The sequence below is a fragment of the Pleurodeles waltl genome, chromosome 1_2 (genome assembly GCF_031143425.1).
Source record: "Pleurodeles waltl isolate 20211129_DDA chromosome 1_2, aPleWal1.hap1.20221129, whole genome shotgun sequence".
Taxonomy (NCBI): Eukaryota; Metazoa; Chordata; class Amphibia; order Caudata; family Salamandridae; genus Pleurodeles; species Pleurodeles waltl.
This window is the reverse complement of record NC_090437.1, coordinates 338,557,253-338,573,475: the sequence shown is the minus strand read 5'-3', so window position 1 is coordinate 338,573,475 and position 16,223 is coordinate 338,557,253. Positions and strand designations below refer to the sequence as shown.

General features: G+C 45.3%; 1 protein-coding gene across 1 annotated transcript in view; it reads left to right on the top strand.

Moving 5' to 3' along the window:
- Positions 1-16,223, top strand: part of ADAMTSL1 (ADAMTS like 1) — a 731,427-nt gene that overhangs the window by 519,047 nt on the left and 196,157 nt on the right. The window contains exons 17-18 of the mRNA XM_069239462.1: positions 7,528-7,707; positions 10,002-10,155. Of these exons, the coding sequence (XP_069095563.1) occupies positions 7,528-7,707; positions 10,002-10,155 (334 nt within the window). The remainder of the gene's footprint in view (positions 1-7,527; positions 7,708-10,001; positions 10,156-16,223) is intronic.

Sequence of the window (16,223 nt, the reverse complement as noted above, 5' to 3'; positions counted from 1 at the left end):
GCAGCAGGCCAGCTTAGCAAAGCAACAGACAGAGTGGTAGTCCCTCCTTCAGCATCCAGCTCTTCTTCCTGGCAGAATGTCCTCAGTCCAGAAGGATCCTAACTTTGTGGGGTCAGAGGCCCAGTCTTTAGACCCATTTCTGCCTTTTAGTAGGCAAACTTCAAAGAAAAGTCTTTGTAGTGCACAAGACCCTGCCTTTCCGGTCCTGTCCTCAGACATACTCCAGGGGATTGGAGACTGCTTTGTGTAAATACAGGCACAGCCCTATTCAGGTGTAAGTGTTAGCTCCTCCCCCCACTCTAGCTCAGAAGGCCCCATCAGGATATGCAGGACACACCTCAGCTCCCTTTGTGTGACTGTCCAGACTGAATTCACAAACAGCCCAACTGTCATCCTGGCCCAGATGTGTATTTCACAGCCAGGCAGAGGCACAGAATGATTAAGCAAGAAAATGACCAGTTTCTAAAAGTGGCATTTTCAAACTTACAATTTAACAACAAACTTCACCAAAAATGTACCTTTAAATTGTGAGTTCAAAGACCCCAAACTGCAAATCTCTATCTGCTCCCAATGGAAAATTACCTGTAAAAGGCAATCCCCATGTTACACTATGGTAGAGATAGTCCTTGCAATAGTCAAACACAAATTTAGCAGTATTTCACTTTCAGGACATGTAAAACACACCAGTACATGTCCTACCTTTTATATACACTGCACCCTGCCCAAGGGGCTACCTTGGGCCTACCTTAAGGGTGACATACATGTAGTAAAAGGGGAGGTTTGGGGCTGGCAAGTGGGAGCACTTGCCAGGTGGACATGGCAAATTAAAACTGCACACACTGACACTACAGTGGCAGGTCTGAGACATGTTTACAGGGCTACTCGTGGGTGGCACAATTAGTGCTGTAGGCCCACTAGTAGGCCCTGGGCAACCTGGCACACTATACTAGGGACTTACTGGTAAATCAGATATACCAATCATGGATAAACCAATCACCAATACCATTTAGGCAGAGGGCACTTGCACTGTAGCACCAGTCAGCGGTGGTAAAAGGCCCAGAGACCTAAAGCCAGCAAAAATTAACTTCAGCACAGAGTCAAAAACAGAACGTCAGAAGCAAAATATTTGGGGATAACCCTGCAAAAAGGGCCATTCCCAACATTGATCATACTAATATTAATATTTTCACATGATGTATGTTCCCATATATATGAAGAAATAATAATTTTACAGTTAATCCTATACTTATGTGTTCTCTTTCTTTTCTAACTTATTCCGTTACATAATTCATTTCTCTGATACAATTTGTAAATATTTAAGTCACATTAATATCTGACTAAATACTTTTTCACTATACATCACAACATTGTCATACAATCCTAATCAATGATACATTTCTTTATTAATCATGTGCACTGGCTGTCTACATTTGTTATTTCTCTCTTTATAGCATTTCCTATATTTCTCTAGTGTCACGATTTTTCACAGTAAAAACTTATGCTGCCTCTGCATTTCAGCCATGTTGATTCCTTCTCAACCATCTATCTCAGGACAAAGCATGTTTGATATAAGAGTTGTCACTTACTGCTAGAGGACCATATTACTATAATCACATATTCAGCAATATGTCAATCTCTTTAAACTCCTTTACATTCCCTGAACTGTTTTCTCAAATAATTAAAATTGTCAACTCTTAATACATTGTGCCATAATATATAAACAAAACCAATATGTAGTAGGTCCCGTAAATTCTGTTCTCTATTTATTAGAAGGAGATGTAGTGACTTATGATATCCCATGCAAAAGTAATCTCACTTTTCCTCTCCACTAAACATTGGATGATGCATTCCATTATTTAGATGTAATCCTTATATTCTTACATTCATAAAGTAACTTCCCAAATGGGGGATTACTAGATATTAGTCGTTCACATTCAAAGGCAATACAAAGTATATATTCTGTTTGGGTTGTTTTTGCATGTGGGAAAGCCCACCCCTAATTTCCGTTTTACAGGCAAATTATGATGCATCTAGTTGCCTGTAGTACAGAAATAACATAACCTAAGTTATTACAGTTGGGTTCTGATATCAGAAAGCCTACTGAGAGCAGGCACCCAGAGTGAAAGACAGATCACAGAGCAAAATTACAGCTGTGGTTTAAACAAGGAAAACAACTGCCTTTTCTGTCTTCTGATATTTTTTTTTCCTAAAAGAAAAGTGATAAGGATCCATGTTTCCACATAATCTAAGCCACTATTTTAATCTGATTTACATGAAACTGCTTCTAATATCTTTTGGAAAAAATACTTAACTGCTTTTGGGTGTTTAATTTCATAGTATATATTCTGCTTTTATTCTTTGTGTCTGAAATAAACATGAAAGAGCAAGACACTATGGATTTAAGGGTTCTGCGAGATGGGTGATGGTCTTATAAAGGAACTTGGCTTTTCTTTCCCCATATGATCATGGAATTTCTTCTTAATTTTCATTTTTTATATAACGTAAAGCACAGGATACTTTATCTCATGTACATACAGGGTCGCAACCTTCTCTATCATCTACCATCCAAGTACAATGAAACGGATCTTTTATTTTCTTAAATTTAAATCAGTATCTTATTACTCAAGAAGATTCTCAAGATCAGATGTTTTCTGTCTTTAGATAATACAATAAGGAACAGATAAACTCACTGGATTACAGGCGTTGATTTTATTGTAACCAAGCTCATTTAAAGTGTCAGCATACTTATATTTCTGTTAACTTCAATCTACCCTGGTCTCTACAGAAATCTCTGCTGTGGTTCTAAACTTCAGTGTGACACAACCCAGGGATTAGTTATCTCAGCATTCATTCTAGTGATTTACCTTGAATTTTGTTCCCTCAATACCCTCTTGAGAGTCCATTACAGCCTGTAGTTAGCCACAGACTGGTGGTTTTCAATTTATGTCTGTCCTTATGAACACCTTTAGTGTTTTTATCTATAAATTAAATAGAGGAAATTCATTATCATAAAAATGTATCTAGGCTTTTATTAACATATATGCTGTATTTTTTCATTTTACTTATTGCTGATCTGTAGATGTAAGCACCGAATAAACAGCATCATGCACAATGGGTGAAGATGCTGTCATTTAGAAATCAATGACAGATGACACACAACACATAGCATAATGCATAGATTGTTCCTCACCTAAGAAATGAAGTCCAGGTCATGGTTTAGTATGTCCTTCAGCTTTCTCAATGTTTATCTTTAAACTTCAAAATGTACAGTGGAACGTGTCTTTTCCCACACTCTCTGTGTATACTTCAGACCAGAAACAGTTTTTCCAGACCTTTTGGATTATTTTCTGTTACAGGACAAACTATGATTTGGTTCAAGGAGAAGGTCTTGCTTGATCTCTGTGTAACATTTGAGATGCTAAACTACAAGATCCTACTAATGAGAAGCCAAGTGGCCATGGCTATGTCTTGGCGTTGCTGTGTTGTTCTTATAATCCCAACAGCAACGGGTGGCAATAGAACACCACAGCAAGTACTGCACCTTCTGATAATCTGTGGTTCAACACATCTTTTCATAACCCCCGGTTATGTACAGAATCTTTAGAGAACTACAAGGCATGGTTGATTCATGACAGGCCACCCTGCTCTGAAAACAGACTCTTAGCGCACAGCTGAGCCGATTGACTGAATGTCTATTGTAGCCCTGGTTATTACTAACGAAGGGAGCACAAGGATCTGAGTACTGCGAGCACTGAACCAAATCTTCCCTTTCCTGCTCTCTTCGGACTTCCCAATTAACATCCACACCTTAATTTACACATTCATGGCCTCAGCCATACCCAGGTGCGGCTGGTGCCATTTGAAAATGGTGGGGCGTAAATGTTGTGGATGAGAGTTTTGTCGCGAGCAAGAAAAGCGAGTGAGTCTGATGGATAAAATGGGGGTTTAAGAGGTTTCTCCCCCAAGAAAATTTGGGGAAAAGGAGTAGCAAGTGGTGAATTTTAGGGGAAATTTGAGAAAGTAACAGGCATTCACAATTACACGTTTCCTTGCTAAGAATTGCCCGGGCATTAATGCATCTGTGATAAATAACCCCTACCAACAGAGAGGAGCGTGTCGCACTAGCCACGGTGCAAAAGTCTGCCTACAGTCAAATTAGGGTACATTACCATCAATAAAGCTATCACGCAGCACTGCACACATTCTGAAAATGGTAATTTTTCAATAAAGGAAGAACATGGAAACAATAAATAAATTTGATAATAGTACATAAGAAGGAAATACGCATTTTTTAGGGAACAAAAAAAAACACCCTGCCTTAACTGCGGTTCTGTTGACTTCTGCTGAACTGCCTTGAAATGTCTTTAACATTATTAGCTTGGATCAACATTTTGAACCTCACTGCCATAGATGCATTTTGTTGATTTTGGATACAAATGACAATAGAGGGCCAGTAACCTACCATTGATGGCATTCTTTTTGATTTTAGCAAGATTCTGTCACGGCTCACCTTAAAATAGTTAATCACCTGCGACACTCGCATGCCTAGAGACCACCTAATAATGGAATTAAAAGAAAACACATAATGCAGCATTGAACTCTGCGAAGGGCCTGTCGACAAGGAAGCCATTGTAACATAAAAGACTGACATTTATTTTGCAAAGGCTCAGGATAGTCTAAAGAAACAGACCTCTCTGGTGTTAATCCAATAGGTTTTACTTACATTAGTTGAAGTGTTGCTCTGCACCAGGACCTTGTATATTACTTTGGAACGGTAAATCACTTATTGATTATCTAAATACATGCTTAGCACGCTTTCCTGTGTGTTCATCTTTTATTTTACAATTTTATTATAGCGCAAACTCATTGCCCAAGGGAAGCTAAACGGCCTTGAGGAGAAGCAGATAGAGAATAACGTCACGGAAATAATCCACTCGTCCAGCTAAAAGGAAAGTCTACTGAATGCATCCATGCAGGAATGAAAAAGCAGGCACACTTTATACCGCTGCGCCTTCTGCAGCAAAAAGAAATAGCTACACCGCTCTCTCTCTCTCTCTCTCTCTCTCTTTTGAGAGAGAGAGAGAAAGAAAGAAAGAACAGATGTGTTTAGAAGCAATAAACTATACTGAAGCGGCAGCTGCACATTTTTGGTAAAACGAAGAGAGGAGACATGATTACAAAACAGGCCTCCGTTTATTGACCCTGCTCAAAGCCAATCGCGCCTAGAGCGCGAAGGTAATATCGGCAGCACCGTCCATGTCAAATAAATATGTAACTAGTAAACAATAGTAATCTTTCCCCGTCCACCACTGGCTTCATGATGCGTTTGCTGCGTCTCAAAGCATCCTGCCGTGCTACTTTTCACGTCAGGTCGCACATTTAGTCAAATCAAGTGGACACCCGCGTGTGTGTCCACTGTAGAGAGCCATCCGGACTCTCCAATACTTTGTCGCCTGTTCCGCGCGTCCGGGCGGAGCGTGGACAGAGGTTATAAAAATAAAGACGGAGCTGCGCTGTGCCACTCTCCATGTGAACACCCCACAACAGTGTCTGTGTGTTCTGTCCCGGGGGTCCCTGTAGGCCTGCTACATCCACCAGCCTCAGTCCTGACTTGCGAGGGGGAAAAAAACGACGGCTGCCTCACGTTTGCCTTATATCGTTTTATTTATGTACGGGTAAGGGTATCTAAAGAAGCGCAGCACTTAACAAGAGCAGTTACTATTATACAGGTCAGGTTCATTCAGGCATGGTGTTAGGCAGTGCTTGAAAATAAAAGTGCAGGTACTCTGTGCCTTAGTACCTGCTTGCTTCCGAGAAGTGCCTGTACTCTCCAATTAAAAGTATTACGTTTTTCTTGAGATGTGCCGGTACTCTCCCTCTCAAAATAAAAAAGTGCCGGTACTCAGTACCGGACAGTTCCGGCCCATTAAAAGCACTGGTGTTAGGGACCCAGAAATACAGTTAAAAGATACCAATCTCAGAATAACGTGCGCTCTCTAAAGCACTGTAACAATGAAAAGAATACATACATAATTAATAATTACACAGGTACACCACATGGGGAGATTAAGTGATTGGCCCAGAGTAAAAGAATGTTGATCTGACTGCAGGAGTTTTAATGAATTGCTAGTTGGATTTGCGACTTAACTCCAGCACAGAGAATCACTGAATAGAGGTAATAGGCAGCACTCAAGTCACTTTGTGTGTCACTTGAGGTCAAGACCGGATGATATGGAGAGCTCCAAAATTATACATTTCTTATGCTCAGGCGCGGTGCTCCTCGCCCTCGGCTTTGCTACTTCCAGGGTTGGTCAGGATGAGGTGGAAACAGTAGACCGACTTGTAGCAAGGGATAGAAAATGACCAATCACAGCATGGCTTCTTAATAAAGCCATACCGTGATTACCCATAATCTTCTGTAAGACAAACTTCCCATCTTAATGCTGCCTCCAAGACTAGTCCTGCTCTTCGCCTCTTGAGCCAATCCAGATGCTGCTCCCTTGCTGTTTATATCAGCAAACAGCATAAGAGCAGCGTCAGGATAGGTTGGCGCAGGCAAAGTCAACGCTCCTCAGGAGGCCGGGGAGGATGCAGCTATGATCCCCGGCTCACTAACATTGTACTAGTAGGAGAGGCATTATGTGCACATGTCGGGTTGGTCGTAGGAAGACACCCCTTCGAACCCGACATGCGCACACACGTCTTCAGACCCAGACAGTTTTCCTTTCCTGTTTATAATGGTGCCCCACCCCCGCCCACTCATGATGTGAAAGCCTGCTGCCTGCAATGTGCTCTCGGCCCATGGCTGAAATAAAAGCACAGCGGCTGGGAATATAAATCTTCTAAATAAATTTTTAGTGGCGAGGGGGCAACAAATACAGGTGGGGCAACGCCCTGACACCACCATGGAGAAACCGCTGCTAACCCGTACCTTCCATGACTCCCACTAACATATCCCTAAAGCAAGCATCTGTTTCCCAAGCTATTTACATGTATCTTCAACACACTGTTAATGTCACCACTGCTGCATACATCCTCTTGTTGTCTGATATATACTGAACCAGTGTTGTCTATCCATATCTCATCGATCATACTAAATAAGTGTATTAATTAAGAATATAAATCGTCATTTGCATTTGGTGGTAAGATACACAGTATTTCTTTCACTTGTGAATTGTCACATATACTTTATGTTAACAGAATATAATTAATTGCACACGTTGTGGTGAAATAAGCATAATCAACGCCGGATATTTCTAAGTGGGTTATTTTTGTCTCGCCAATAATCTATTTTGATAGAATGAGGACTAGGAAAGATCACACAATCAACCATAGTCAGATCAAAGATTTATAAGAAATATTGTAGCATGAATGATCACCACTCGTTGATCATATAAACAGGGAAAAAGCAGTACTTACTTACTTAACATAGGTGGAGCATATTCTAATGATAGGTTTCATTTGAGCTGTGGTTGGTGATCATTGTTAAAGTATTTATACATTCTCCCTTGTGTCTCTTTACTTAAGTGTTCTCAAACATGTGGAGGCGGAATTCGAAGAAGGGATGTTCTTTGCAAACAACGTCTGGCTGACGCAAGCTTCCTCGAGCTGCCAAAGACGTTCTGTTCTTCTTTGATGCCAATCTCTCAAGAGCAGTGCAAGAAGGAAGACTGCCCGGCAGAGTGGCACTTTTCTGATTGGTCACAGGTATGGTCTGTGTATGCATTACTGCTTTATTGTCAACTTTTATTATGAATTATGTTGTTAATAACACCACCCACGCACACGTGCAAGCAAGCACACTGTCAAATAGATTTCTGAAGGTTGTTTTGCATGGATATGCAAGGGTGTTCCTTACAAGATGGTTGGAAAGATCATTAGGTATGTGTTTTACCTTGTGAGGAGGAACCCCATAATTCCCCTACAACTTCATCTCCTGAACCTTTACCCACTCACACACTCACCAAGAGAGGGTCTTTCCAGTTCAGGATGTTTTATAGCAGACCCACCTATCTTCTAGTGCCATTCCATTTGCATTCCTTTCAGCATGGGGCTCAGATGCCGGCCATAATAACCTTCTATATGGGTCCATCTTCTAAATGTACTCTTTGGCTTCATTAGGTCTGAATTTGGTAGGCTCACACTGCAAGATATGGACAAAGAAATTAGACATGGCACAAGATCCTGATTCAGGGGCCCACTTTTATTTAGCCAGTCCTGCTATTGGCATGTGATACTGCAGCACGCCAATCTGCAATTCTACCTTGTATTCTGCTGGTGATCTTCAGTTAGAACTCAATAACTTTCCATTTTCCTTCATTTGTCCCAGAAAAGGCTTGGTAGGAGATTCAGAATCATGGTTCATGAAGGTACTGACATTCACACTGGAAGGAACCACAGATGTTCACCTGTTCCTTATGCAGTGCTGATTTGATTTGCTGTGTTGGGTGGGCAGTGGGCAGCAGCAGAGTCTAGCCCCCGCTTGTCCCCCTATGCAAGCCAGCAGCCGCTGCCGCAAATGTCAAGAGGGCAGGAATGTGGAGCGACAGCAGGGGAAACAAAAACAAATAAAATAAATAAAAAACACTTACCATTCTCGTTGTTGCTGTCATCGTCGACTCCTGCCACCTCGCGCCTCTTCTGGTGTCCCAGCATTCACTGAGACACCAGTACAGGCTCCCCAGCAATCCTGGCACTGCTTTCATGCAAAATCTAGCATGAAAGCAGCGTCAGGATTGGTCTGAGCAGCTTGGACTGCACAAACACAACCCTAGGGTCTGTGCAGCTTCTACACAGCCGGGTTGGAGAAACCTAAGGGTGCATGTGGGTTTGGCCAGCCTGCATTGGCCGGCCAAACACACATGCGCACTTAAGTGCAGTTTCTACTCCTCCCGCATCCATGCCCAGCCCTGCCCCCTCCCTGCTGGCTCTCAGTCAGAGGGGCGGCGCCTAAGCCACCATTGCAGAGGAGCCGCCCCTGCTGCAAGAGCTCCCCATGGCACAAAGGCAACTTCTCCAGGCCCTACACAACACCCATAGCCTCTGCTTGCAGCATTCTAATGCTGCAGTTTTCCATCTGCTGCTTCCTGGTGGGAAATTGCAGCAGAAAGTTCTGCAATAATAATATTTACAGTAGGGATGTCTAACATAGGTTATGAAAGGCTGTATTTATGATACATTTTTAGAATCACTCCGTGACTTTCTTTTAGATTAATTTAAGGTAAATTTATGTTATGATGTTATCCTCAAAATCTGCAATGGATTCGGCTCAGTGGACCTACACTGGCCACCTTTGATCTACTTAAATGTGATTCCTGACTGGCTTATCGACAGTGTGTCCACTGTGTACAATGGACCCAGTCAAGTCATCATTTAACCACCCGCTTCTACTTCTGGGTAGCAATGGCAGTCTGGAAATGAGTTGTAACATGGTGTCATGTAAAGCACTATGTCAACCAGTGGGTGTGGTCCGCTCTTTACAAAGATACAAATAAATAAGTAGATTTTTATTTTAAATTCCAAGATTGAATGCAATGGATTTGAAAATGTTTTTTTAAGTCTCAGCGCGGACTTAAATCTGTCATGGGCAGACACATTCTTATAGAATTATGGCACTTTAAAAAGGTCTGAGTTGAGTTTCCTTTATATATTTTAATTTGAGAGTTACTGAATATGTTTGATGGTTGACTATTAATATTATTTTTATTTAGTCTCAGTTAATAAAAAACTTAGAAACGTACACAGTTCCTTACTTTTAATCAGAGTCTAGTGTGTTGAAATCTTTTTACTGAAGTTGTGTCGCTTTTTGAAACACTAGTATTCCATATGAAGCCTTCTTGCTCTATACAGTGACTTGCACCTCCAAGGTTAAGGAGGACAAATATGCCCAGATGTCTTCAGTTCATCAAGAAAGTGGAAGCGAAGGACCTCTTGCTTGCTCCAGTATCTGCACAATATATTTTACTAGAAAGGCAATCTAATTTCACCTTTTTTTCTCATAGTGCTCTGTAAGCTGTGGGAATGGATCACAGAAGCAAAATGCGTATTGTAGGCAGATGTTGAAGACAGGTGAATACACAGTTCTCAATTCTTCAGCATGTCCAGACCCGCCTCTCCCTTCCATGATAAGGCCCTGCGAGCTCCGGCCATGTGCAAGTAAGTGGTGTAGGTTTCTGTGTTCCGTTGTGTTGTTCCCTCCACCATTGTCTTCAGGTTCCTTTCGAAGGCTTTGTTTTATGGTGGGTTTCCAGATACTCTACCAGAGGCTCTTTTTGGTTCAGGATCGTCACTTTATTATCTGTCAAGTGCAACCAACTTTATTCATTTGTTTGTTACTTCCAAGCCTCTGATTTCAGGCTCTGCACACTTGCAGCAGTAGAGATGGGTACAATTGTGATTTTACTCACAAAATGTTGTGAAATTGTTTGAAAATTATATAAACTGGTTATATTCTTGCTGGTTTCTAGCATAAAAATTAAATGCAAGGTCATGCTACACATTTAAAAGTCAGCCTAGATGTCAGCAGAAAACTGGTTTGAGGACAAAGGGCCTAATTACGACACAGGCGGTCAGACCACCATGCCGCCAATGCGGCGGTTGGGAGGACGCCCCAAAGCCTGAGGCATCCCAACCTCCCCATTATGATGGTCCCGCGGGGCTGACAGCACAGTCAGTTTGACAACATTGGCTTTGGGTCTAAGGGAGAGCCAAGGACTATGCCAACTGCACTGACTGCACTGCCAGCACAGTCAGTATGCACATTGTTGCAACAGCAGACCATGAGCATACCAACTGTGCTGGCAGGGGGGGTAGTGCACTGCCCATGACATGGGCAGTATCGTTGCTGCCCTCCTCTGACAATCTTTTTTGGCAGTGTCCCCACCATGAAAAGGTCAGTGGACAGGCAGATCGTAATATGGACGGCGGGGCCACTGCCGGCGCCGCCTCCATATTCCAACGCTTTCCCGACTGCCACCACCGCAGTGGGTCAGGACTTGATGGTGGCGCCGGTCCTATGGCTTTCCGACTACCACTGTCCAAATCGGCCAGTTGGACCGCCTCAAGACGTGGCAGTCGCACTGCCATAGTCAGTGCAGCAGTCTTTGGACTGCCATACTTGTAATCAGGCCCAATGTATTTTTCAGCAGCGGTTTTACTGTTGCCTGAGAAATTTTCTTCTGGAAAGTATTCCATGGGAAAAAATATGCAAATTAAGTATCATGAAATTCAGCAAGATTGTGACTCCCTGACAAAAAATCTGCCAAGACAGACCTGCTCAGTATAAATTTTGCATCTTAATTTTCTAAGTAGAACTGGGCTTCCTTCTACTAGAGGGTGCTACAGTGTTTCAGATGCTGGGTTATTGGTTTTTTTAACTTTTCTTTATTGAGTTTAACGCAGGATGCAAATACAGTGGTTGCAAGGAAATTCTCAGGTTAACGTTTGTTTCCTACAAAAGGGTTTCAGAACTACCACATAATAAAACAAACTAGAAGAATGCCTCCCCGCTCTCCCATAACAGACCTGGCATCATGCCCCTACTGCCAGGAGTGAGTCAAATGTGTATCCCCCAATGCAGACTACATGTTAGACATCACAATGCATTTTTTTTGTATCATGTGCACTCCCATTCCCAGATCTTGTAAAAGAAATGGGCCTAAGGATCCATACATCTAAGACAAGTGTCAACAGCTCCAATACACTTCTAGGTGTGAGTGTGTGTGCGTGTGTATACACACACACATATATATATATATATATATATATATATATATATATATATATATATATAGGTCTGACATATGTAATTAACCTGCGTAAATCTGAATGTGACATCCCAGGAAAATGTATGCACATATTTAGAATGTTCTCCCCCACTCCATCTGCAAGTTCCACACTTAATGCACCCTCCCACACTTGGAGCATCTTTGTCACATCAACATAAAAAGCAGGAGATAATGCAGAACGTAGGAGTGCGAGCACATGTGTGCAGCTCCCTAAGGTGAGGATGTACAATGGCACAATCAATGCTTAACCCCTTCCCCGCCACGGACGTAATGGTTACGTCCATGGCAGCGCCCGTGTGGCGCCATGGACGTAACCATTACGTCCTGAATGCTTCCCTCGGGAGAAGCGCTAGCGCTCCTCCCGAGGGACGCCCCCCCACCCCCCCAGGTCAGGGCTGACCGGGGAATCCCTTCCCCTTCCACCCCCGACCCCCCCCAACCCCCCCTGTGACGTCAGCGCGCGAGCGCGCGCTGATTTGTCACAGGGCCTCCCTAGTCGCGCTGGAAGCTCTGCTTCCAGCGCGATTGAAAAAGAAATGCAAAAGCATTTCTTTTTCAATCACTTGGGAGGCCCGGAGGGGCTTCAAAGGGAAGGAAAAGTATTTCCTTCCCTTTGAAGTCCCTCCGAGGGTTTCAAAAGCCGGATTGCTTGCAATCCGGCTTTTGAAACCCCACTAGACACCAGGGATTTTTTTTTTTTTCATTGAAATTGACCAAAGGGAGCGACCCCTTGGGCAAGGGTCGCTCCCAGGGGGGGCATTTTTTTGAAAAGGCCTTTTCTGCCCCCCCTGGGGGCAGATCGGCCTTACTAGGCCGATCTGCCCCCAGGGGGGGCAGAAACCTCTAGGCACCAGGGACCATATTTTTTTTTTTGTTTCATTTTTTTTTTTTTTGGTGGGGAGCGACCCCTTAGGCAAGGGTCGCTCCCCTTGGGGGAAAATTATATTTTGGCCATTTCTGCCTCCCTTGGGGGCAGATTGGCCTATTTTGATGAGGCCAATCTGCCCCCAAGGGGGGTAGAAACCACTAGACACCAGGGAGTTTTTTCTTTGCGTGAATTTCACGCAAAGGGAGCGACCCCTTAGGCAAGGGTCGCTCCCTGGGGGGGAGGGCAATTTATTTTAGGCCATTTCTGCCCCCCCTGGGGGCAGATCTGCCTATTATTAGGCCGATCTGCCCCCAGGGGGGGAAGAAACCTCTAGGCGCCAGGGCAATTTCTTTTTTTGTGTTTTTTTTTTAGAGATGGGGAGCGACCCATCAGGCAAGGGTCGCTCCCCTGGGGGGCAAATTGTATTTAGACCATTTCTGCCCCCCTGGGGGCAGATTGGCCGATTTTAGGTCAATCTGCCCCCAAGGGGGCAGAAACCACTAGGCACCGGGGATTTGTTTTTTGGCGCCAATGTCACGCAGGGGGAGCGACCCCGTAGGCAAGGGTCGCTCCCGGGGGGCGGGGGGTGGGGGTTGGGGGGGCAAATTTATTTTAGGCCATTTCTGCCCCCCCGGGGGACAGATCGGCCTATTATTAGGCCGAACTGCCCCCGGGGGGGGGCAGAACACTCTAGGCGCCAGGGCAATTTTTTTTTTGTGTGTTTTTTTTTTGTTGTTTCTTTTTTTTAGAGATGGGGAGCGACCCATCAGGCAAGGGTCGCTCCCCTGGGGGGGCAAATTGTATTTAGACCATTTCTGCCCCCCTGGGGGCAGATTGGCCAATTTTAGGTCAATCTGCCCCCAAGGGGGCAGAAACCACTAGGCACCGGGGATTTGTTTTTTGGCGCCAATGTCACGCAGGGGGAGCGACCCCGTAGGCAAGGGTCGCTCCCGGGGGGGGGGTGGGGGTTGGGGGGGCAAATTTATTTTAGGCCATTTCTGCCCCCCCCGGGGGACAGATCGGCCTATTATTAGGCCGAACTGCCCCCGGGGGCGGGGCAGAACACTCTAGGCGCCAGGGCAATTTTTTTTTTGTGTGTTTTTTTTTTTGTTGTTTCTTTTTTTAGAGATGGGGAGTGACCCATCAGGCAAGGGTCGCTCCCCTGGGGGGGCAAATTGTATTTAGACCATTTCTGCCCCCCTGGGGGCAGATTGGCCAATTTTAGGTCAATCTGCCCCCAAGGGGGCAGAAACCACTAGGCACCGGGGATTTGTTTTTTGGCGCCAATGTCACGCAGGGGGAGCGACCCCGTAGGCAAGGGTCGCTCCCGGGGGGGGGGGGGGGGGGGTTGGGGGGGCAAATTTATTTTAGGCCATTTCTGCCCCCCCGGGGGACAGATCGGCCTATTATTAGGCCGAACTGCCCCCGGGGGGGGGGGGGCAGAACACTCTAGGCGCCAGGGCAATTTTTTTTTTGTGTGTTTTTTTTTTGTTGTTTCTTTTTTTAGAGATGGGGAGTGACCCATCAGGCAAGGGTCGCTCCCCTGGGGGGGCAAATTGTATTTAGACCATTTCTGCCCCCCTGGGGGCAGATTGGCCAATTTTAGGTCAATCTGCCCCCAAGGGGGCAGAAACCACTAGGCACCGGGGATTTGTTTTTTGGCGCCAATGTCACGCAAGGGGAGCGACCCCGTAGGCAAGGGTCGCTCCCGGTGGGGGGGTGGGGGTTGGGGGGGCAAATTTATTTTAGGCCATTTCTGCCCCCCCGGGGGACAGATCGGCCTATTATTAGGCCGAACTGCCCCCGGGGGGGGGGGCAGAACACTCTAGGCGCCAGGGCAATTTTTTTTTTGTGTGTTTTTTTGTTGTTGTTTCTTTTTTTAGAGATGGGGAGCGACCCATCAGGCAAGGGTCGCTCCCCTGGGGGGGCAAATTGTATTTAGACCATTTCTGCCCCCCTGGGGGCAGATTGGCCAATTTTAGGTCAATCTGCCCCCAAGGGGGCAGAAACCACTAGGCACCGGGGATTTGTTTTTTGGCGCCAATGTGACGCAGGGGGAGCGACCCCGTAGGCAAGGGTCGCTCCGGGGGGGGGGGTGGGTGTTGGGGGGGCAAATTTATTTTAGGCCATTTCTGCCCCCCCGGGGGGCAGATCGGCCTATTATTAGGCCGATCTGCCCCCGGGGGGGGGGGGGCAGAAACCTCTAGGCGCCAGGGGAATTTTTCTTTTTTTTCTTTGTTTTTTTTTTTTTAGAGATGGGGAGCGACCCATCAGGCAAAAGTCGCTCCCCTGGGGGACAAATTGTATTTAGGCCATTTCTGCCCCCCTTGGGGGCAGATTGGCTGAGTTTAGGTCAACCTGCTCCCAAGGGGGCAGAAACCACTAGGCACCGGGGATTTGTTTTTTGGTGCCAATGTCACGCAGGGGGAGCGACCCCGTAGGCAAGGGTCGCTCCCGGCGGGGGAGGGTGGGGGTTGGGGGGGCAAATTTATTTTAGGCCATTTCTGCCCCCCCCCCTGGGGCCGGCTGAGCTACAGGCCAAACACCACAGGTAGGCACCTTGCAAAAAACACCTCTGTTTTCTGTGAAAAAATATGTTGTGTCCACGTTGTGTTTTAGGCCATTTCCTTTTGTGGGCGCTAGGCCTACCCACAGAAGTGATGTACCATTTTTATCGAGAGACTTAGGGGAACGCTGGGTGGAAGGAAATTTGTGGCTCCTCTCAGATTCCAGAACTTTCTGTCACCGAAATGAGAGGAAAAAGTGTTTTTTGGGCCAAATTTTGATGTTTGCAAAGGATTCTGGGTAACATAACCTGGTCTGAGCCCCGCAAGTCACCCCATCTTGGATTCCCCTGGGTTTCTAGTTTTCAAAAATGCACTGGTTTGCTAGGTTTCCTCAGGTGTCGGCTGAGCTACAGGCCAAAATCCACAGGTAGGCACTGCTTTTTATAAAAAAATGTGATGTGTCCACGTTGTGTTTTGGGCCCTTTCCTTTCGTGGGCGCTAGTCCTACCCACACAAGTGATGTATCATTTTTATCGGGAGACTTGGGGGAACGCTGGGTAGAAGGAAATTTGTGGCTCCTCTCAGATTCCAGAACTTTCTGCCACAGAAATGTGAGTAACATGTGTATTTTTAGCCAAATTTTGAGGTTTGCAAAGGATTCTGGGTAACAGAACCTGGTCCGAGCCCCGCAAGTCACCCCTCCTTGGATTCCCCTAGGTCTCTAGTTTTCAGAAATGCACAGGTTTGGTAGGTTTCCCTAGGTGCCGGCTGAGCTAGAGGCCAAAATCTACAGGTAGGCACTTCGCAAAAAACACCTCTGTTTTTTTCCAAAATTTAGGATGTGTCCACGTTGCGCTTTGGGGTGTTTCCTGTCGCCGGCGCTAGGCCTACCCACGCAAGTGAGGTATCATTTTTATCGGGAGACTTGGGGGAACGCTGGGTGGAAGGAAATTTGTAGCTCCTCTCAGATTCCAGAACTTTCTGCCACAGAAATGTGAGTAACGTGTATTTTTAGCCAAATTTTGAGGTTTGCAAAGGATTCTGGGTAACAGAACCTGGTCC